This window comes from Wyeomyia smithii, chromosome 3, assembly GCF_029784165.1.
Source record: "Wyeomyia smithii strain HCP4-BCI-WySm-NY-G18 chromosome 3, ASM2978416v1, whole genome shotgun sequence".
NCBI classification, from domain to species: Eukaryota; Metazoa; Arthropoda; class Insecta; order Diptera; family Culicidae; genus Wyeomyia; species Wyeomyia smithii.
The window spans coordinates 168295579-168321241 of NC_073696.1; the positions used below are offsets into that span (position 1 = coordinate 168295579).

Below are 25663 nucleotides of genomic sequence, written 5' to 3' on the forward strand. Positions count from 1 at the left end.
TCTCAAATTTTTCAGATAGGGTCACTATGAAAAATTTCAATTGTAGTGCGACTGCACCTTTTGCATAATTGCATAATTAAACAAGTTGTTTCTTTTGATTCTCTAAACTACTGAACATTTGCTTACGTTGATCAAGTATAAATAACATATTTTTTGTACATTACAGGGCACACCATGATAGTCGTTTTCAAGTATTCGGATAACATGGAACTTAGAAAAGTGGTTGAGAAGGAAATAATGTTTCAAGCAATTCTCAATGGTGCTTACAGTGTAGATACGTTTTTTTTTATAAGCGGATTTTTGGTTTCTTACATATACTTTCGTACAAATGCTAAAGGAAAACTGGAGAAAATAACACAAGGTGTCAATGAGCTGACAGCTGGAACCTACCATTTTATAGGACTTGTCAGTTACCGTTTTGTTAGGTAAGAACAAACCACCAACAACAGAATAGTCACCAGCGTATATATACATTAATTCAAAATGCTTACGCTTGATATAATATGTATTTTTCACACCTCTATTCAATTTGATTTAGGTTGACTGCTCCATACCTTTACGTTCTCGGTGTTGTGGAAGTTGTAATGAGGTATTTAGAACAAAATTCTGTGTTCGAGCCACCAACACAAGATCACGTGAACTGTCCAAAATATTGGTGGCGCAACATATTATATGTGAATACACTTTTCCCTGTCGATCAAATGGTAAGTTGCACTATGAAAATAACACATTCTTTCGAAGTAAGGTTCAATTCGGGTAAGAGTTATTCTCCTTTGGACTGTCATAAGAAAATAAAATTCGTACGCTTGGATAATTTCTTAACATTGTAATGTGCAGCTAGAAAAAAAAAACACTTCAAAATAAGTTCAGAGTGAGAATGTCAAAACTCTCAAACGTTTATAAGAACAAAATTATTTCAAATGACCTGGAAATACGCGAAAATTTTTTCGACGATACTTCAGTATCGATACCCGAAAAACCAAAAGTATCGAGATACCCAAAATATCGGTCAAAAAGTATCGATACCAGAAGTATCGATACAATAGCTGAGATCATATTTTGAATTTTCGATATTTACATTTACTGAAAACCAGTAATCGATTCAGTGATTCGCGAAAATACAGCAAAACTATTTGCTGAACAGAAAACAGTAAATGAATGTTTGCTGGAATCCAGCAAAAGAATTGATATGGCAAAAAATTTACGTCAAGCTGTCATTAGTAAAACGCGCCAAATCGCTGTGCAGCTGGTACGGGATCATCGCTTAGCCCCTGATAGCGAATATGGGACCATAGCTAAGTCCTTGTTGGGCTAGATGAGCTTAAAAGTTGAAATGATAATCATACATCTCTAGTTCAACAGTAATTTGCCTATGGTCCGATGGGCGGATGGAATCTGGTGCCTGACGGAAACATGGTTCCCTTGAACTAACTGGTTAACCAGCAAATTGATTTATGCTTTGCTGAATGAACAGCAAATTGTCATAGCTGACAACCAGCAAGTTGTATTTTGTTTTACTGAACATGCAGCAAACGACCTGTCACTTTTATGCAATTGAGCATTACTGAATAATTAGCAAATTTCATTTTGCTGAACAGATTGCTGAAAGCACAGCACACCAAAAATCAGCAACTTTTGGTGATTTCCAGCAATAAAAATTTGATGTGCCGACTTTTTGTTGTTTTTCTGGTATCTATCCGTATTCTCTAGAGCAGCGTGAATCAAATGACTTCACAAACAAATACATACAGGTAATGCAAAAATTCTGAGCTTTGGCAAACAAATGAATTAAACAACTTATATCTTCAAGATTTGTATTCACTGGCTCAATGGGCTGTGAAGCTCCCGTCTTATTTGTATAAATTATTGACACACTTCTATATTAATTGATGAGGAAGTTCATGACATAAAAAAGTTGATATGTCAGCGAAAATAAGATAGTGAAGTCTACCGCTGAATTTTTCTAACTAATTAATATTGCTATTTTATTTTTCACTTGTACTCTAACTTGTGTCGACGGAAAGCATGAGTTAGTTTCCGCTTGCCAATATTCGATCTGAACAGTGTAACCAGAAAACTTATATTTATTTTTGAAATACAGTCAAATTTCGCTCGTTGGGCTATGTTTAGTTGGGCTACGTTTAAGTTGGGCTCCCGCTCGTTGGGTTATAGCCCAACTAAATCGAAGCCAAACATCATTTCTGATAACGTTGAATTTCGTTTGAGGGGTTTGTGGATGCATTTTAACGCAGAAAGTATAATTAATTCAAATAAAAACTAATGAAGCTGAGTATAAATGTAAACAAACAATATTTTAATCAATTGTCAGAGAAACAATATAAGTTTTGTGGCTTAATAATGCAACGTAGAGCTATGCCTATTTTTGAAAGTATTTGAGAACACGTTATTATTGAGCACTCCTTTTTGGCTTTAAATGTGTGGCTTAAGTAAAACAAATTTCGAATTTGGCCCTATGCTGCGCTTGGCTCAGATTTTGACAGTTCGTTTGGCTCACAACATTCTCTCTATTTTTTTTTTCCATCTAAGTTTTGCTAGTGCAAATAGACTTGTGCGATATTTATACTGACAGTGGCAGCTTTTCAGTGGTTCCAGCTCGTATCAACTAGCTGGCATCTCTATCCGATTTGCTTTGCTTTATCGCAGCAAACATCGCAGCGGTTCTACGATGTGTGGGCTCCACTGACACTGACAGACAGCATAACATAGCGTATGAAAAGTGGCGGTGATCTCGTGTACACATTGAGATGTTAGCCCTTGTAACATGGCGCGATGTCAGCTAGCTGGTCCGTGTGCATAAAAGAATATCGATACAAATATCGCGGTTTTCAGTATCGATACGGTCTGGTATCGGAAGCTTGTTTATCGATTCAAAAAATCGAAATATCGCCTCGAAAATATCGATATTTCCGATACCGATACAATATCGCCCATTGCTACATTGTAGCCCAGAAATCGTTGGTTCTATGGAAAAACTGTGTGAGAATGAGTTGTAGGGAATTAAAAATGCATCATAAAAAATATACACTGTACAAAAAAAAATTATATATATATATATATATATATATATATATATATATATATATATATATATATATATATATATATATATAGATATATATATATATATATATATATATATATATATATATATATATATATATATATATATATATATATATATATATATATATATATATATATATATATATATATATATATATATATATATATATATATATATATATATATATATATATATATATATATATATATATATATATATACATATATATATATAGATATATATATATAGATATATATATATATATATATATATATATATATATATATATATATATATTTTTTTTTTTTTTTTGTTTCAGGTGAAGGGGAAATTTGCATCCAAACCCCTGAGGTGACCAACCTCAGGGAGTGTGGGGTTGGTTTGAATCAGTGACCGGACCCACTAAAACCCCTTCAGTATCCAGCTCATAATACTCCCCGGGACCACCGCTAGGTATTGCTTCGGGGAGCGGCTTTTGTGCTCTGTGCACCCTCTTGGTTCTTTAGGTCTTTTTGCTAACTTAGCTAACTAACCTGGAGACTGGCCGTTAGCTGACACTGGCGTGTCGGTGGTCAACCTGTCGCCTGTTTTGCAATTCTAAAACTATTTGAGAGGCGGCTGTACAAACCGCCCTCTAAATGTTTGGGTCTTTACACATTCTCCGAACTAGGTTGTCCGGAGTGGTGTCTGGCCCGCTCACTACCATCATGTCGCTCCGCGCATGCACAAAACGAGGGCACACGAAGAAGACATGCTCAGCAGTCTCTTCCGCTTCCGCGCACTCGGGACACATGGGGGACCCCGCATGCCCGAATCTGTGTAGATACTGCCTAAAGCAACCATGGCCTGACAGAATCTGTGTCAGATGGAAGTTCACTTCTCCATGGCGCCTCCCGACCCATCCGGATACATAAGTCGATGCGTCCATCTACCCTTCGCGGAATTGGACCACTCCTGCTGCCATCTGATCATCGAGAATGATCTTCTGGTACCTCGTATGCCCCTTGTGTCACGTTGATCGAAGCATTCTACGTCCTCCTTAATGGCTATGCTGATAGGCATCATGCCGGACAGGACGCAGATTGCGTCGTATGACACAGTTCGATACGCGCTCGCAACCCTCAGGCACATGAGCCTGTAGGTACTTTCCAACTTACTCCGATGTTTACTAGTACCTAGTGCTTTGAACCACACTGGCCCGCCGTATCTCAATATGGACGAAGTCACGCTAGCTAGAAGTTTCCGCTTGCTGCCGTACACTGCTGAGCTATTGGACATCATGCGAGATAATGCTGCAATAGCCATTGAAGCCCTCTTACAGGCATATTTGACATGGCTCCCGAAGGCGAGCTTGTCATCGATCATCACCCCCAGCAGCTTCAGGGAGCGCTTAGAGGCGATGGTGCAATTCCCGACACTGATCAACGCCTGTTGCTTCGACTTGCGGTTATTGACAACTGAAATCTCCGTCTTATGATGCGCCAGCTCCAGTTTTTTGGAGCGCATCCAGTCCTCGACGACGCTTATAGAGTGCGAAGCCGTCAACTCAACCTCCTCGATCGACTCGCCGTAGACCTCAAGTGTGATGTCGTCCGCAAACCCAACGATCACAACCCCTTGGGGGAGCTTTAGTTTCAGCACTTCATCGTACATGATATTCCACAGTACCGGGCCCAGGATGGAACCTTGTGGAACCCCTGCGGTAATTGGGACACATTTTTGACCCTCGTCTGTGCTGTAAACTAGCACACGATTCTGGAAATAATTTTCCAGAATCCTGTACAAAGACACCGGAATGTCTAGTTTCCGAAGCGAGTGGGCTATGGAATCCCAGCTAACACTATTAAACGCATTTTTCACGTCCAACGTGACGATTGCGCAATAGCGAATGCCCCATCTTTAACTCTGGAGTGCTACCTCTGCTGTTTTGGTGACGGACAGAATAGCATCCACCGTAGACTTGCCTTTTCGGAAGCCGAACTGGTTACTCGACAGACCGTTTGCACTTTCGGTGTACCTAACCAGTCTATTGAGAATAACCTTCTCGAGCACCTTACCCGCCGTATCGAGCAGACATATCGGTCTGTATGCCGACGGATCACCAGGTGGTTTCCCTGTCTTCGGCAATGAGACCAGCTTCTGTCGCTTCCATCTCTCTGGGAATGTACAGTCATCCAGGCACTTTTGCATGACTTCCCGGAATAGTCTGGGGGCCTCTTTGATGGCCTTCTTCACAGCCAGATTCGGAATCCCATCCAATCCCGGTGCCTTGCTCACCTTCAGGGAGTTGGCGATCGCGATGAGTTCCTCATTCGTAACCGTTTCCGCCTCCTCTGCCTCGGCACGGCTAACGCCGTCACTCATATATTGGGTGTTCGGCAGGTTGGCCGACCACCTCTGGTCTGAGTTTGAGATACTGGAACGTCGGTGAAGTGACTCGCCAGCCGGAGGCCAAGGATTTGGCTCGTGGCGTGGAAAGAGTCCCTCTATAATCCGCTCAAGCATCGCTGGTGATTTTTCTGCGGGCGCCATCGCACCCTTAGTCTTGGCCATCACCATCCTATAGGCGTTACCCCACGGGTTAGTGTTGGCACTAGCGCACAGTCTTTCGAAGCACGCACGTTTACTAGCTTTTATTGCTCTCTTAAGCGCTGCTCTTGCGGAACTGAATGCCCCTCGACGATCTTCCCTTTTTTCGTCGGTTCGCGCACGTTGAATCCTTCTTCTCGATTGAAGACACGCTCTGCGGAGGTCCGCTATCGCGTCGGTCCACCAGTAGACTGGTGGCCTTCCATGCCTAGGCTGGCGGTTCCTAGGCATAGTGGCGTCCAACGCCCGCGAAAGTAATGCAACAAGTTGATCAGCGCTCAGGTTACGAGTTCTGCTCGCCTCGTGTTCTAGTCTAATTGCTTCCGTAAATACCTCTTCGTTGAAGTGTGATATCCTCCACCCGCGAGGAGCTGGAGTGTTAATTCTACTCGCCACATGCGGTCTCGTTTTACAGTCTACGCTATAACAGACCGCCAGATGGTCGCTATGTGATCAATCCTGGACTACAGAATGTCACATCGATGATCGACTCCGCGCCGTTTCTACTGAAGGTGCTCTTCAAGCCGACGTTGGCCAGATCTATGTTGAGCTTCGCCAAAGCCTCCAACAAGATCCGGCCTCTCTGGTTTGTGCGTCGACTTCCCCACTCAGTTGCCCATGCGTTGAAGTCGCCCGCCACTACCAACGGTGATAGACCGATCAGCTCCCCGGTGGCTCGGTCGATCATCCTTGCGAACTGCTCGGTAGACCAACGAGGCGGAGCATAGCAGCTGCAGTAGTACACTCCGTTCACCTTGGCAACCGCGTATCCTTCGTTTGAAGTTGACACTATCTCTTGAACCGGGAACCTGCTCGTCGTCCATATTGCCGCCATACCGGACCCGTCCGAAATCCAGTTACCGTTTCCGGAAGGAATTCAGTAGGGGTCCGAGATTATGGCGATGTCCGACAACGACTCAGTGACTGCTTGGTATAGCAGTTGCTGAGCCGCGAAGCAGTGGTTCAAATTTAGCTGTGCCGTGGCTTGCTAGTCGGCTTACCGGCCGTGCACCTCGGGCCTCCCATTATGTGCTTTGCGTCACGCTTCCCGGCGCACGCCAAGCACTTCGGGGGCTCACCGCAGTCTTTGCTTTTGTGGCCTGCAGCACCGCACCGCCTGCATATGGAGCTCCTGTCAGGCCCCTTGCAGCTAAAGGACTTGTGTCCTTGCTCGAAGCATCGGAAGCAGACCTCCGGCGGCTGGTAGATGCTGAGTGGGCACATTGACCAGCCCACTTTGAGCCTCGCTACCTTTAGCGCCTGGTTTGCGTCTACTGACGGAAGCCTGACAGTGGCGGTCTGGGTTCCTACTGGGCCTTTGCGCAGTCGAACTGCCTCTGGTGCCACAACCACTTCGCACTGCTCCTTGAGGGCATCCACGACTTCGCATGCCTCGGTGACTTCGTCCAGGTATTTAAGTTGTAGGGTTACCTGCGACGTGAGTGCCCGAACCTGCACTCTATCTCCAAGCGCCTCTTGGGCCAATGCCCGATAGGCTGGGCCCTTGTTTCTGGCTTCCTTGCGGAGCTCGACGATCATTTCTCCCTTGCGGGATCGGCGGATGCTTCGCACATCTGCCCCCAGATCTTTGAGCTTCGCATCGCCTCTCATTGCCTTAAGGACTTCCGAGTACTTTGACTCTTCTGTCTTAAGGATGAGTGCGTCGCCCTTATTTTTAACTTTCTTCGTCGCAGGATTTGTAACCGGGTGCGGTTTTTTGGCCACCACTTTTTGGTTCCTACTCCTTCCCGGAACCGTTACCCACGGGTTACCGGGAGCCTTCTGCTCCTTGGCTGCCACCGTGGGCGTTGCTTGCGCCACTCCTACACCGGTCTGAGGGCTGTTTGCGATTAAACGCTTCTTGGTGCCCCCAGGGGCCGTCTCTCCCGGGGACTGTCGCGTTCGTTTGGCAGCTGGTCCTGCCGCGCAAAACGCCGCAAACGTGCTGGCGTCCGTTTGGACCGACTTCGTCGCCAGCTCGGTCACCTTCGTCTCCTCTTTCTCCACAGCCGCAGCTTTCATTTCGAGCTCGGCATGCTTCTTTTTCGCAGCATCGACGGAGGACCGAAGCATGTAGAGGGCCTGCTTCAAGTACTTCGTTGTATTACTGTGACTTTTCGCAAACTCGATTATAGCATCGAGCTGCTCAGACAGGGCCACTACCCTCGGTAGCGTGTCCCGCTGTCTTCCGACCGCCTTTAATAGCTGTGGACCAGCCACCGCGATGTCTTGCGTAGATCCGGTAGGCGTACTGCCTTTACCGTCTTCGCAGGCGACCTTCACTGCATCTGTCTCCACTTTTCTAGGCGGAGACCGCTGGATGCCACCTCGCGCAAATGGGTTTTCCAACCCATCTGCCCCCATCTCCAGAGTTTTGTTTTGCTGCATTTTTGTTTATTGGGTCCCCCTACCAGCCGCTATCCTTATCCATAATGGAGTAGTCGCCTAAATGGTCCCAAGGTAGTCTATGCCGGAGCAGTGAGGCCATGGCTAGGGGCGGCTGCCATAGCGCCTTATGGGCAACTATGAAACCCCCGACCGGCGCAAGTCAGGAAAAGACATCTGATCCTACTCCTGCCGGGTTCCCACCAGGCAATGAACTCGGAACGTGCTGGAAGGCCTGCCAGGTTTTACGGGACGGAGACCCCTGCACCGGTTGTAATCTCGCCGTTTCAAGCCGTTATCACACGACATTACTAAGGGAGCTCGGCGCAGGTGCCAGCCCAAAATCATAGTACGAAAACGAAATCCGACTCTTATCCTATAGTGATGCGACCAGTTGCCGTAATTGGGAACATTACTGGCATCAGTCCCAATGGGCGGTATAGTGCATTTGGGTGGTGGGAGCGGCACTACTCGCTCCGTCGGAGCTGCTTCCGGCCAGTGTGGCTTTTGCGAGAATTCAGCGGCCCAGTGCCTGAATCTCGCCACGACCTAGGCTAGCTCCCGCTGATGGTCCGGGACTGCTTGCTAGCAGTGAGCACTTCCGTGGCCTTCGGTAATCGCCAATTACCAACCCGTGGTGGCATACAGCTCTGCCGTGATATATATATATATATATATATATATATATATATATATATATATATATATATATATATATATATATATATATATATATATATATATATATATATATATATATATATATATATATATATATATATATATATATATATATATATATATATATATATACTAGCTGACCCGGCAAACTTCGTCCCGCCTATTTTTGTGTTTAATTTAATAATTTTCAACATTCCAAATTCATTGATTTCTTGCGATTTGTTTATATCGTTTGAAATTATCGATTTTATCGGAATGACAACATCCTCGTTTTCTGTCTTTAGTACATCACCTCTCCGGAAATACTTATATTGGGTGGTATTCAGTTATTTTCGTTGTTTTTCAAAAACTGAAAGTGGTCATCTTCGAATTCAAGATGATGTCCAGGGTCAATGCTTGGCTTTATGCATCATTCTGGTTAAAGAAACGCTCATATTGGGTGGTATTTGGTCACTTTAGGCTATTTTTCAGAAACCGGAAGTCACCATCCTGGATTTTAAAATGGCATTTGGAGACAATTTCTGGCCCCTGAGTGCCATTCTGGTTCAAGAAACACCCATAATAGGTATTATTTAGTGTTATTCGGCTGTTTTCCAGAAACCGGAAGTCACCATCTTAGAATTCAAAATGGTGTATGTGGTGGATTCTAGCTCCTGTGTATCATTCTGGTATCGAAGCATCTCATATTGGATGGAAATCGGCCATTTTTGGCTGTTTTTCAGAGAGCGGAAGTCGCCATCTTGGATTTCAAAATTGTATTTGGAGATAATTTCTGGTCTCTGAGCGTCATTCTGGTTAAAGAAACACTCATATTTGGTGGTATTTGGTCATTTTCGGCTATTTTCCAGAAACCGTAAGTCGCCATCTTGTATTTCAAAATGACATTTTGTGACAATTTCTGGCCTCTGAGCAACATTCTGGTTAAAGAAACACCCATATTTTGTTATTTTTGGGTCATTTTCGGCAGTTTTCCAGTCACCAAAAGTTGCCATATCACAACTCAAAATGTTGTCTGAGGTCGATTTGTGGTTTCAATGCATCATCACGATTTCGGAAATACCCATATTGGGTGGTATTTGGTCATATCCCGCTGTTTTTCAGAAACCGGAAGTCACCATCTTGGATTTAAAAATGATATTTGAAGACATTTTACGGATAGAAACCAGAAGTTTCCATCTTAAATTTAACAATGGCGTCTGGAGTCAAAAATTTTTCTTACTCTCAGAAACCTCAACATATCAAATTTGGTTCCATTTACTTGGTTAGTTATCGAGATGTGCATGAATTTGTGTTTCATTTGTATGGAACCCCTCCCTTTTAGTAGAGGGAGGGGTGTCAAACTATTATGGATATATTTTTTACACCTAAAAATATCCACCTGCCAAATTTGGTTCCATTTGCTTGGTTAGTTTTCGAGATGTGCATGAATTTGTGTTTCATTTGTATGGGACCCATCCTTTCCATTAGAGGGAGGGGTGTCAAACCATTATGGATATATTTGTTACCCCTAAAAACATCCACCTGCCAAATTTGGTTCCATTTGCTTGGTTAGTTTTCGAGATGTGCATGAATTTGTGTTTCATTTGTATGGGAGCCCTCCCTTCCAGAAGAGGGAGGCGTGTCAAACCATTGTGGATATATTTGTTACCCCTAAAAACATCCACCTGCCAAATTTGGTTCCATTTGCTTTATTAGTTTTCGAGATGTGCATGAATTTGTATTTCATTTGTATGGGACCCCTCCCTTCCAGAAGAGGGAGGGGTGTCAAACCGTTATGGATATATTTGATACCCCTATAAAGATCCACCTGCCAAATTTGGTTTCATTTGCTTGGTTAGTTTTCGAGATGTGCATGAATTTGTGTTTCATTTGTATGGGACCCATCCTTTCTATTAGAGGGAGGGGTGCCAAATCATTATGGATATATTTGTTACCCCTAAAAACATTCACCTGCCAAATTTGGTTCCATTTGCTTGGTTAGTTTTTGAGATGTGCATGAATTTATGTTTCATTTGTATGGGACCCCTCCCTTCCAGAAGAGGGAGGGGTGTCAAACCATTGTGGATATACTTGATACCCCTAAAAACATCCACCTGCCAAATTTGGTTTTATTTACTTAATTAGTTTTCGAGATGTGCATGAATTTGTGTTTCATTCGTATGGGATCCATCCTTTCCATTAGAGGAAGGGGTGTCAAACCATTATGGATATATTTGTTACCCCTAAAAAGATCCACCTGCCAAATTTGGTTCCATTTGCTTGGTTAGTTTTCGAGATGTGCATGAATTTCTATTTCATTTATATGGGATCCCTCCACGCCAGAAAAGGAAGGGGTCTCGAATTACCTTAGTCACCTTTCTCGGCCCCTAAAACCCCTAACCCCTATATACAAAATTTCACGCCGATCGGTTCAGTAGTTTCCAAGCCTATATGGAACAGACAGACAGACAGAGCTGCATTTTTATATGTATATATATATATATATATATATATATATATATATATATATATATATATATATATATATATATATATATATATATATATATATATATATATATATATATATTTATATATATATATATATATATATATATATATATATATATATATATATATATATATATATATATATATATATATATATATATATTTATATATATATATATATATATATATATATATATATTATATATATATATATATATATATATATATATATATATATATATATATATATATATATATATATATATATAATATATATATATATAATATATATATATATATATATATATATATATATATTTATATAATATATATATATATATATATATATATATATATATATATATATATATATATATATATATAAATATATATATATATATATATAAATATATATATATATATATATATATATATATATATATATATATATATATATATATATATATATATATATATATATATATATATATATATATATATATATATATATATATATATATATATACATATATATATATATATATATATATATATATATATATATATATATATATATATATATATATATATAAATATATATATATATATATATATAATATATATATATATATATATATATATATATATATATATATATATATATATATATATATATATATATAATATATATATATATATAAGAATCAAACATTTATTTTCGAGTTTTATTATCTTGGGAACATATATTTTTTATGACATAGATACTGTACAGAACTAGTTTCACCTTATATTTTAAGTAATTGATTCGTCATCTTTTGAAAACAGCTTCGTTTGTATCTTATTTTCTGAAATCGGAACAAAAGAGTGAATGAGCGATACTTTTGTGTGCCAGCTATTATTATAGATTTTTTGAAAATATTGCTCCATTCTGTTACTCCTTGTTCATATTCTTCATATGATACCCAACTAAATGACATTTTTGATTAATTTTTATTACTCTTCTGATTAGACCAATCATACAATTTTTTGCGCTTGTAATGGGATGTTCATGTTCTTTAGCTAAACTTGCATTTCTTGCCGTTCGTTTTAATATGCCACCAATTGCATCGCATGGGCCTTAACCATGAAAATTCGCAAAAAAATGCCACTCTGCATCGACGTTATATTTTGTTTTAAACTTGCAAATACTTGCAAAGTTTTTTCTTTTTATATTGTGAGGCAGCTCTATCAGACATAAATATCGCTTTTTTCGACTGTATTGTTGTTTTCAAAAAACTTATTAATTAGGCAATGAACACCTGAACCGCAACAGTATCATGATGGAGTACTTCCGATATTATGATGAAGCTGATATTCCTAGTGTACCGAATGTTGGTTCCGAATAGTAAACAACGAATGGATGAATGGTGGCTTGACTATTATTCCAATAACTACACGAATCACAAATTGATAAAGACGTTTTAAAATGAGCTTGACTGTTCAATATTTTTAATTTTGCAACAACGTTTTCGTTTGATTTGCGTAAGCTTGATGAGCACCGATGATCAGAAAAGGGTTTACAGCTTTTGAGCTTGGTGTATTCCATTTTCACTTTATTCATCTTCACAAAATGCAAACTGTTATCAACACTTCTGGAGAAGTGCAATCGTATTTATAAACGAAAACAGATATTACAGGTAGCCCAGTAGTTATTGGTTGCGTACTTTACAAACAGTTACCTATTATTAGTAAACAAGTAGGTACTGTTGCACGACAAACATATTTTTTTATAAAACATTCGTCAAGGGGGGACGTGTAGGTAGGCTAAGGTTTAGCGCTTGAGTTATTTATCCAATCGTTTTGTTGTCAAAGAATGAATTGTATATTTTTGATCAAGAACTCCAATGAACGTATGGTTTTTGCTGGAGAACCATGGACATAACAAAAACGTGTGTTTTCCGAAATATTAATAATTTTTCGAGCTTAAATTTAAAATAACACGAAAACCGATGCCTTTAGAATGTTAACTATCAAGGGCTTTTTGATACAAAATGACTCTCTGCATCTTTTAAAATCATCAGAATACAAATATTTTAAAAAATGTTTAAATTAGAATTTTTATAAAAAAAATAAATCTACCATAAAAACATATTTTTCATTTCTCCATCCTGGACTTTTTTTAAAAGTTGCTTATTAACGTCAAGTTTCTTTAAAAAAAAATAAAAAAAATGCAACTCTTTGTTTTAAATTGAAATTTAATGTTTATTTTAGATTTTTTTGTCAAAATTTTTTTTGAACAGTGTATATTATTTTATGATCCATTTTTAATTCACTACAACTCATTCCCAGACAATTTTTCTATACAACCAACGGTTTGGGCTACAATGCTTCGAATAAAACCTATGTCAAAAGACATACGCCCTTTTAGAATATAACTCACTGGTGTAAAAAATCTCTCCATCTTTGAAAAATGCTCAGTTTTCTAAGCCAAATACGTGTGCAAAGTTTCATTCAAATCAAAAATGGTCGATATTCGACCATAGGTCATTTGGCGCGATCTTGCTCATAACTGTTCTTTCTTTTCATTTTCCACTATTTCACCAAATTTCGACAATTAGTAGCACATATTGTCATCATCAATGTGCAATGAATTAGACTTTTAAAAAGATACTTTTCGAGACATTTAATATTTTGTGATAATTTGGAATATTTGGCTAAAAAAATCCATGGAATACCACATTTTCGCTCGGTTAAATACTTTTTTTTAATGTAAATATTGGGTGAGCAAAAACTGTCTCAATCTCATCCAGCCTGACGGATACAAAACCTGCCCATCTTTCTGAATATCTCTCCTCTTTCTGTCCACAACTTTTTTTTTAATAGGGGGATTTGTTAGAAGCTTAAGTATTTATGATAAATATTAGTAAATAATGAGTGAATGGTGAATGGAGAAATTTGTAATTTTAATTGTTAGGATTTGTTTGCTTTCGCAATTAGGACTTATCATTCGTAGGGACTTAAACCTACTTGTCAAGAAAGGATAGTAAACTTACAACTAACTTAAATGCTAACTTATTGGCTATAAAGAGAGCTTATCGTAGCAATTGAGGATTGCAACGATTTTTGTCGAAAATTGTTAATAATTTTATTTAACATAGCTTCTAATGGTTCAACACCAGTAAGTCTATGTAATTCGAGTGTACCAAACCAAGGAGGACGCTTCAAAATCATTTTCAGAATTTTATTCTGGATCCTTTGGAGCGTTTTCTTCCTTGTTGAACAGCAACTTGACCTGATCGGTACAGCATAACGCATTGCTGGTCTAAAAATTTGTTTGTAAATCAAAAGTTTGTTCTTTAAACAAAGTTTAGAATTCCTGTTAATGAGAGGATATAAACATCTCGTATATTTGATGCACTTGGCTTGTATACTCTCAATGTGCTCTTTGAAAATAAGTTTTTTATCGTAAATTAGTCCCAAGTACTTAACCTTGTCAGACCAACTTAAAATAACCCCGTTCATCTTGACAACGTGATTATTGTTTGGCTTGAGGAAAGAAGCCCTAGGCTTATGAGGAAAAATTATCATTTGAGTTTTAGAAGCATTGGGAGAGATTTTCCACTTTTGCAAGTAGGAAGAAAAAATATCTAAACTTCTCTGCAATCGACTGCATATGACACGAAGGCTTTTTCCTTTTACGGAAATGCTTGTGTCATCGCAGAACAATGACTTTGTGCATCCTGGAGGCAAATCAGGAAGATCTGAAGTGAATATGTTATACAGGACTGGGCCCAAGACAGAACCTTGAGGCACACCTGCTCTGACAGGAAATCTATCAGATTTTGAATTCTGATAGACAACCTGCAGAGTTCGATCAGTAAGATAATTTTTCAAAATTTTGATTAGGAAAATTGGAAAATTAAAAGTTTGCAATTTCGCAATCAAACCTTTATGCCAAACACTGTCGAATGCTTTTTCTATGTCTAAAAGAGCAGCTCCAGTGGAATAACTTTCAGATTCGTTAGCTTGTATCATATTGGTAACTCTGAACAATTGATGAGTTGTGGAATGCCCATGGCGAAATCCAAACTGTTCATTTGCAAAAATTGAATTTCCGTTGATGTGTGACATCATTCGGTTAAGAATAATTCTCTCAAACAGTTTACTTATTGAAGAAAGCAAACTGATTGGTCGGTAACTTGAAACTTCAGCTGGATTCTTATCCGGCTTTAAAATTGGAGTAATTTTTGCATTTTTCCATAATTTGGGGAAAAATGCAATTTTGAAGCAGCAATTGAAAATTTTCACTAAAAACTCCATTGTCTGTCCACAACTTATTTTTCTCTACCGTACAACCCCAAAATGTTGTTTCTAACGTGTGGCCACAGTGTCCCACCGGTTATTAGTTTCTCTTCGACGTGTGGGTCTCGGGAGAACAGCTCATCGATAATGGCTGAGAAATGCCGTTCGACTACCAGGTATAGGAGCAGGCTTTGCCATTTGGGTATTGCTAAGCGTGTTTCCGGATATCTCTTCATGCAAAATGTGTGCTACAGACTGTCAGGTTTCTGGCTGCGGCGAAACTCACCAACCTCCTTTTGAGTACCAAGTTTAAAAACATTGCCCCCTATTCGTTCATTCGTTTCGATAGCTATTGCCGTATTAACTTCTAAATTGTTTACAGTAGGGTACTTTCAACATAGTACCTTAATAGGATCGCGATGCCTAGTCTCGCGACAGAGCCGCCATTCTTGGATAGACACCGCATTCCGTAGTTCACCGTCTGTTCCGAATCAGACGCAGTTATATGCTGCCTAATATGAAAGAACCAGCTAGCTGGCATCCCGCCATGTTTCGAGGACTAACATCTCAGCGTGTGTGTAAACGAGATAGCATATCACCGCCACTTTTCATACGCATAACATAGCATCTGTCAATGGGGCCCGCAAATTGCGGATCCGCAGTGATGTTAGCTCCTAACGGAGCAAAGCAAATAAGATAGAGATGCCAGCTAGCTGGAAAGAACAGAGGATTATGGAAACTTTTCTCAGTTAGCATAGGACCAAGATTTCCATCGGGGTTGTGACCGGATCTTCACTAAGGTTAAAAGCAAAGCCTTGGTGCTACATTCTGATTCGGAACTTGACCTTCTGTTTATTATACACAGACTTCGCAGCCAACTGTTTAGTGTACAGGACAGTTGCGGGGCTTGCGCTACGATCCTACTGACACTAACAGTCTCTCCCGATCTGAGACTGGAACCTACGACGACTGGCATGTTAGGCCAACATCGTACCAGCTGGGAGAGCATTCACTAAAGTTACTTGTTTCCTATTTAGCACCCCGAAGAGGTAGAGATTGGAAGCTGACAGGTCACAGCGGGACCAAAGGCAAGACGCTTCTCATTTTTCTTTTCAACAACGGTCGCTATCCCTGTTGCAATGTTTTGAAATGTTCCACATAGTTGTTGCCAAATTGAATATTTTTTTTTAAATAGTTTATTTGACACGGCACGATACAATTTATGTTTAACTGAGCCAAGTAAATTTTTTTTTTTAAATTCTAAATTAGCAGGGAAAAGAGGGAGGCCTTTTTTTTATTCTCGCGGCCGACTACGAGCTAGTGGGGATTTAAGGTGAGAGGAGGGGTGTTACAATTTTGTTTTAACTATTTTATATTACAGAATGTATTCATTTGTACGTGGCTAACCAGTGATGTTCTGTTTGAGCAGTTTTGGTCTGAGGTGTCTGCGTAAACATAGAGATGCCGAGTCTTCGTTTTAGTGTCTCCAGCCGGGTGTATCATTCTCTTTCAGTTTGTGACAGAAATTGTATTCTAGCAAATAGATACACGCAAAAGTTGAAGTCTTGTACAATCATTGTGTCTTCCCGATTCGCACAAATGTTGCACAGAAATCGCACAATAAATGTGTGAAACGCATAACGCAACAGTTGTACTGCGAATACATTGACATAGAATGAAATCAGAATATGTATCATATACCGACACTTCATTTCTCACGTCGAATGTATTAGTGACTACTACTCATAAAGCAGTGCAAGCAGCAAACAATAACCTGTGAACTCACTAGATTTAAAGAGCTATAATACTCGATCGATTTATCTCGATGGATTTGGTCATTAAAAAGTACCATTGAATGATTTGCAAAAAAAAAAACGAAACAAAATTCTGTTCACAACATTTTGTAATCAACGCTAGCTTCACCGCAAATTTAGCAAAACCCTCCATTCCACAAAGCCACAAAAGCGTTGCTGATTTTTTATGGCATCACTTGTAAATTGTGAATAATTATTATTTGTCATTCTGTGCACGCGCTTTTTTCTCAAGCGACGAGAGAAATTTCTCTCTCGCTCGTAGAATTTTCACGTATGTGCGACAAGGCTAGACACATCACATACGATTTTCAAGTTGCTCTTTCGCTTCTCTTTCGGTTCGGATTGCGACGCGCAAGGCGATATCTCGTTGCTTCACGAAATGAGCGAGACACCCGTGCTGTACACACTTGATACCAGTGTTGTTAGTCTCACTCATACTGTCGGTGCGTGCTTGCTGCTATTCAGAGGAATGCATAAATAAGAAAAAGTATCTCGAAAGCGTGTGTGCAAAAGACTTGAAAAGCGTAGCATATGTCTCGTCCTCAAGCAGAAAGGAGGAGAATGGTTTTGCTTCTCGCTCGCTTTGCAATGCTGCTTGATACCAGTTGAAACTGTTTAGGTGTAGTAGTTTGGAGCTACCAAATACATTGGAGAAACGCTAGAGCATTAATTGCGTTATACCCAACACGCAATCATTGTACTGGTTCCAAATTACATCAACAATTGCGCTAAAAACGCACAATTTCTTACTGGTTTCGCACCATCCATCTTTTGCGTGTAAAAGAAATCAAATTTTAATGCCAGCATTTTTTATAAACCCGTATAGCTGTGTCATGTACTGGAGATCACCGCTTCCCAGAATGTCTCTAACGGGTACGTTCGGTTGTTTTCCTCGGGCCCGAAGGGAATCTATAAGCTCAGACCTAACACCACAGTATTCGGTACACGACCAAACAACATGCTCGATGTCATGGTAGCCATCGCCACAAACGCAGTGATTACTGTCTACAAGCCCTATACGAAAGAGATGCGTGTTTAACGTATAGTGATTGGACATAAGTCTGGACATCACGCGAATGAAGTCCCGACCTACATCCAACCCCTTGAACCATGCTTTCGTCGATACCTTAGGAAAAATGGAATGTAGCCACCGTCCCAGTTCATCTGAGTTCCATGATGATTGCCAACTGTTGAGTGTTCTCTGACGCAAAGTGCTATATAATTCATATAATTGCTATATATAATATACAATGAGAAGGGACCCACGCTAAGGTAACCCGGTAATTTTCCTCTGTTAAAGCACTTAAAAACCGCCGTATTTTCCCCAGGAAATACGGGGTGTGCTTCACAGTCTTCATCGATCGCAGAGCCTCAATGGCACTGAGACTGTCTGTGAAGATGAAGTAGTGGTCTATGGGCAGGGTTTCGATGATCCCAAGAGAGTACTGAATGGCAGCAAGTTCTGCGACGTACACGGACGCAGGAGCATCGAGTTTGTAGGAGGCGGTAAAATTTTCGTGGAAAACACCGAAGCCAGTGGACTCATCTAGATTAGATCCGTCAGTGTAAAACCTTTTATCATAACTAACATGTTTAAACTTATTGGAAAAAATTTTAGGGATCTCTTGGGGTCGCAATTGATCCGGGATACCAGAAATGTCTTGTTTAATGGTGGTGTCGAAGAATATAGCATTATTAGAAGTATCTAAAAGTGCGACATTGGAGGAATCGTATGAAGAAGGATTAATATCTTGAGCCATATAGTCAAAATATAAAGTCATAAATCTGGATTGAGATTGAAGGTCGACCAACCTCTCGAAATTTTCAATTACTAATGGGCAGCGATGGAAACGAAACGATTATGATCCGATAGTCGTTTTATCCTAAACTGTACAGATTGCGATGTGTTCAAGTAATGAATAAACTTGAATCCCCTCAGTACGTAACAAAATGTTGATGCATTGCTCACTCGGAAATAATAAATACATAACTAGACTATATACAGCTCTTAGAAGAGAGTGATCCGCGCAACTCGTTGTGTTTTTTTCTCCGTACGTGGCTCGTCGCACGAGGAAAAACGATAGCAAAAGAGAATAATAAACTTGACTTGTCCCCTTCGTATCACAGTGACGCAGTAGCAATGATGTGGTGCGGTTACGGCGGGAGGGAGAGTTATTTTAGGCTATCGGACAACTTGGGCAACGATGGTTTCCGGCAGGTTTGCTACACAAATTAATGAAAAACTACTGGAGTAGTCTGAAACATGATATATAATATTTTTTTGTTTTATTCATTAAAAAAAGGCTGCTTAAGTAGGTAACACAAAAATTGATAGGTATCAAACTTTGCTATTATTCAATCACGTTAAATAAATTAAAAAAACGCAAGGTTGGCATAATTTGCGTGATTGATCGTGGGTCGTGGACGCGAAATAAACGCAATAGTCATCTTCGCGTGCTAATTAGTAGACATTCAAATGCTTGATCCTATCTCCTGAAACTAATTTCTTTTTAGTCGTATTGAACTAAGATTTTTAGTAAACATAACAATAATTCTTTTCTAGCAACAATAAGTTTCAGGGTACGTTTCGTTCGTTTCCTTTCGGATTGACTCTTTTTTACAAAGAATCACTGTGTTACTTATTGTTACGCAGGATGGAGGGGGGGGGGGTGTATGAGAGACAGTTACGTAACTATCATGTTTGCTCGAAATTGAAAATTTCGGAGGCGGGTCAGACTGATTAGTGTTACGTAATTTTAGAGGGGGGAGTCATGTCGAACGCTACCTATCGGTACATAGAGGAGGAGGAGGGGGTCTGAAATTTAGATTTATAGCGTTACGTAATTTGTTATATAACACGTCGATGTTGTACCATCATGTTACATATCAGAGCAATTCCATCACAAAAACGGGCAATCAATTTAGTCGACCATTGCAAATATTTTTATAGTCAAAACGGTTCGTTTGATCGGTGTGAGGTCTTCGGCAATGACGTAGATAATAATTTCAGCTTTAAAAAAATACACTAAAACAATTTTTTTAAGAGATTCAAAAGTGAAATTAAAAATTAATTATCTAAAAAAGCTATTTTTTTTTAAATCCATATTATTTTATAAAAACAACGAAAGATTACTTAAACATTGAGAACTGTCCGATCATGGAGATATCGATTATAATAGGGTGCCAGCCAAAATGGTCATTTCGGGTTTAAAAAAAAACTATGCAAATGTTCATCTGCTCAAAAAAACACCCTGTGCAAAATTTCAGTTCAATCAGACTTAAAATGGGGTGGTGCAAAGCGATTGAAGTTTGGCCTTTTTGAAAACCGAAAAATCACCCAAGGAGGGGGTGCGTGAAATTTCGGTTTCTAAAATTTTTTTTTGGTGCCAAATGACTTAAAAACGCATGAAACGTCGAGAATTGGTGTCATCTGAAAAAAATTCTTTTTCGACTCTGGGACTTAGTCGTTTTATCAGTGTGGAAGGCGGAGTTTAAAATATTTAGAATTTATTCAATGAAATTGATCGCTAGTCTCTCGTAATAGCCTGTATAATGATATACACTATAACTAGCATCGAATACATTATGTTTCATTAGGGTGGTTCATAATATTGTGAAAAATGAGTATAAAATTAAAAAAGCACTTCGATTCGTTTGATTGGTGTGACGTCTTCGACAATGTTGTAGATAATACTTCTGTCTTTCTAAAAAATTTACAATTAAAAATATTATTTATTGAAAAATAAGTTAGAAGAAAAATTAATTATTCAAATGAGCTCATTTTTTTTAAATATGTTTTTTTTTTAATAAAACCTACAAAAGATAACCAAAACAATAAAAACAATTCGATCTTTTAGAAATTGAAAAAAAAATATCCTTTCAATTATTTTTTTTAAAGGAATGTTTTTCTTTTGGAAGGACAAAATATTATCTACAACTTTGCGAAGACACTATGTCAATCAATCAAACCGTTTCGACTGTAGACATATTTTTATTTTCCAAAAGAGCACTGTATGAGGAATTAAGAATATGTGTACAGTCAAAAAGGTTTATTGGATTGTCATAGTGTATCTCACTTAGTTATATATAATAACCTTGTTCTTCCAAAAAAGATGTACCCTTGTGAAAAAAAACTAAATTAAAAAAATAACATTTTTTTTCTGATTCCTCCATGACCGGTTTCGTTGCTCAGGTAATCTTTCGTAGTTTTTATAAAAAAAATCGTTTTTTTAAGTGGGCTGTTTTGGATAATTAATTTTTAACTTTCTTTTAACTTTTTTTTTTTTTTAAATCAATAGTATGTTTTTAGAGTGTATATTTTTTTTTTGGAAGACAAAACAACTTTGCCGAAGACGTCACACCGCTCAAACGAACCGTGTTGGCTCTAAAAATATTTGTAATCATCAATACCTATCCGAAATAGCATTTTTCAATAGCTTTTCAAATATGAGTTGTGTTTCAAAAAACTGAACCAATAGCACAAAATGGCATCTTTTGCCTATAAAAACGTCTATGTAAAGTTTCAGCCAATGGGCACGTTCACGTTCTGATGATGTAAACTTGACAGAAAATGTATGGTCGAACTGTCAAAACGACGCAAACCCAGAAAAAAACGAGTCAATTGTGTTCCGTATCTGATTGAGATCCCTACACTCTCATTATCACTGAATAACATCAATACAGTCTATTGTCCGAGAATATAAGCCAGAGCACTGTGTGTTCTTTGGAATCGTCCGTTGGCAAAAGAAATTATTGTGGTAAATAAAACGAATAAATTGTCTGGTACAACATTCATAAAAACAAGTACAAGTGTAGATTTTTCAAACAAAATAAAAATAAACATTCCATCAGTTTCCACCGTTTCATGCACTTTTAAGACATTTGGAATCGAAAACATTTTTTAAATATTCAAAGTGTGTGATTTTGCAAATGACATGAAAGCATTCAACATTTTTCGCGAGACACAATCTTAATTTTGGATTGAGATAGTTTTTTTTTGCACAGACTGGTTTTTCGAAACATTTTGTAAATTTGTTTCGTAATATCTTGCCATCTTACATGTTTTTTTTTCCAAATCAACATTGCCACCCTAAGGACAATGATGTAACAAATATTATATTTTCAGGAATTTTTCTCTTGGTATTGAGTGAAAAGTGATTTTTTTCATTTCATCTCCATTTCTACACAATATTACGAACCACCCTATGTCGAATAAATGAGCCACCCTAATGAAACATAATGTATTCGATGCTAGTTATAGTGTATATCATTATACAGGCTATTTCGAAAGACTAGCGATCAATTTCATTGAATAAATTCTAAATGTTTTAAGAGTCGATTTTTGCAAAAAAAAAAATTTTTTTTCAGATGACACCAATTCTCGACGTTTCATGCGTTTTTAAGTCATTTGGCATCAAAAAAAAATTCAAAAACCAAAATTTCACGTACCCCCTCCTTGGGTGATATTCCGGTTTCCATACGATGATTGGCACCCTAGTGTACATAGTTTAATCAGCCCACCAATAATTTTCCGCCGGTGCACTCTCACTATCGTGGACTCATCCGGTTGCCCAGCGTGTTTAATTCTTTTGCGGCGCAAAAGGTTTTTCACTTCGTCATCTTCAACAAGCCGTTTTCCGAAATTTAAAATATAAATTCAATGGGGTGCTGCTCCCGGAGATGCCGATGGCAGTTTGAAATGATTATAGTTTTTGGCCGGTAAGTGCATTTCTCCGCCGCGATGCATCTGAAACCGCCATTCTCTACTGCGAAAACTTGCCGAACTTTTTGCGGATATATTAACCTTTTTTTGACAAAAATCACAATCATTGGCAGAATGATCATGAAAGATCTTTGTTCATCATATGTACATATTGCGACTAACTCCATATACTCAGCTGTGCACATTTAGATACAGATGTTGTTGTTAGCACGAACGAGAAGAGGTGAATAGTGCGAAGGAAGCGAAAGAGAGGACGCCAGCAGGGATACTATATACATGGTGCTCCTTTGCAATCCTCGTAACTCGTGTTACACATAGATCTGCTTGCAAATGTGAGAAAAGTAAATGTATATCACACACTGACAGCGATATTAATGCATCACAAAGGAGATTTATATGTATTCGAAAATCGCTAGAAACGATTTTCTTCCATCGCTGCTAATGGGTTCATAACTGTGCATCGAATTAGCAACCGGTAAGAGAGATTCCAAAAACGATGTTTCAACGGAAGAATACCCGCTAGCACTTCAAGACTCATCGTATGGGTCGACTGCATGCAACCTAAGGCAACACGCAAACAACGATATTGTATTCGTTCCAGTTTGATCAAATGTGTGTTTGCTGCGGAGCGGAAGCAGAAACAGCCGTACTCAATTACAGACAATATCGTTGTTTGGTAAAGCCTTAGAAGGTCTCCTGGGTGGGCTCCCCACCAGGTTCCGGTAATCGTACGAAGAAAATTAATCCTCTGTTGGCATTTTCGTGTCAGATACCTAATATGGCAAGCCCAGGTGCATTTAGAGTCGAACCAGACCCCGAGATATTTAGCGACTAAAACCTGAGAGATCGTTTTACCCGTTAGTAGGAGCTGCAGCTGAGCTGGGTTATGCTTCCTAGAAAAAACGACCAGCTCAGTTTTCTCCGGAGAGAATTCGATACCCAGCTTAAGAGCCCATTCAGACAAATTGTCTAAGGTATCTTGCAATGGTCCTTGCAGATCGTTAGCCTCGCTTCCAGTAAGGGATACAACGCTATCGTCTGCAAGTTGCCGTGGCGTGCATGAATTTGCAAAACATTTATCGATGTCATTGACGAAAAAATTATATAAGAGAGGGCTTAAACATGAGCCCTGGGGAAGGCCCATGTAACTAATTCGGGGTTCGCCACAGAAGGCAGAATCACGAAAGGCAGAAGCACGAAAGGCAGAATCATGAAAGGCAGAACTCTATGACCGTACACACAAGGCAGAATATTTCAAAAGGCAGAATTTCGAAGGGCACGAAAGGCAGAATCACTGGTAGCAGAACCTGACTTACGATAGCCAAGTGCGTGATGGTAAATTGGTGCGAATGCTGGTCACGGTATCAAAGCTGCTACTCTACATTTATTATTTAATATTATTTGGTAACCAGACATAATAACTGGTCACACAGCGATGACCAGTTTTAATGAGAGGTGCAGATAAAGCCTAATTATTAGATCCGAGACGCGCAAACTGGTTTGGCTCAGATCCTGAAGAGTCTCACGGCATCGCGGGGAGTAATTTTTCGATGGTAGGTATAACTTACACTAGTCTCAACGGCTTGTTGATTATAATTAACATAAAACAATTCATGCGGCGAAGACGCATCATCGAGGGCAAGGAACCGAGGCGGCACAAAGCCGCCGTGGTTTCCGCGGTCCGAGCCGGCCGCCGACCCGCCGTCGGAAGCGGCGGCCTCTCGCATACAAACAACTGATCTACTGGTTTTCTAGGATTATTCAAACAGGTTTTCTTTCCCTTAGTTAAGTCCGAACGAGCGGTAGCGAGTAAGGACAGCATACATTTGGACAATAGAGCGGCCAAAGGCCGCGAGTGTGTGTTGTTAAAAGGAAAATAGACCAAATTTTGATTCTGCCATTCGTGCTCTTTGTGATTCTGCCATTCGTTATTCTGCCTTATGAAATATTCTGCCTTTCGTAATTCTGCTTTTCGTGATTCTGCCTTTCGTGATTCTGCCTTTCGATTTTCTGCCTTTCGTAGGAGACCCCTTATTCGGGAAGTTGTCGAATCGCCATGTGAGAAATACATATGCTTTTCTGACAACAAATTGAGCAAAAAGTTATTCAAATTTGGTGAAAGTCCCTGCGAATGAAGTTTCTCGGTTAAAACTTCTACAGAGACAGAGTCAAAAGCCCCCTTAATATCCAAGAACGCAGAAGCCATTTGCTCTTTTCGAGCAAATGCGAGTTGAATTTCAGTAGAAAGCAACGCTTGGCAATCGTTCGTCCCTTTGCCCCGGCGAAAGCCAAATTGAGTATCTGAAAATAAACCGTTTGTTTCGACCCATTTGTCTAACCGTAAGAGGATCATTTTCTCCATTAATTTCCGGAGGCAAGAGAGCATCGCAATCGGCCTATATGAATTGTGATCAGAGGCAGGTTTCCCGGGTTTCCGAATAGCAATGACTTTTATCTCCCTCCAGTCATGCGGAACAATATTTAGCTCAAGAAACTTGTTGAACAAATTAAACAAGCGTCTTTTTGCAGAGTCGGGTAGATTCTTCAACAGGTTGAATTTTATTCTATCTAACCCTGGAGCCTTATTGTTGCACGACAGGAGAGCCATTGAAAATT

General features: G+C 39.2%; 1 protein-coding gene across 2 annotated transcripts in view; it reads left to right on the top strand.

Moving 5' to 3' along the window:
- LOC129730315 (nose resistant to fluoxetine protein 6) overlaps positions 1 to 25663 on the top strand; it is a 126588-nt gene that overhangs the window by 80508 nt on the left and 20417 nt on the right. For both annotated transcript variants that reach the window (XM_055689561.1, XM_055689562.1), the window contains 2 exons: positions 167 to 425; positions 539 to 704. In XM_055689561.1, the coding sequence (XP_055545536.1) occupies positions 167 to 425; positions 539 to 704 (425 nt within the window). The remainder of the gene's footprint in view (positions 1 to 166; positions 426 to 538; positions 705 to 25663) is intronic.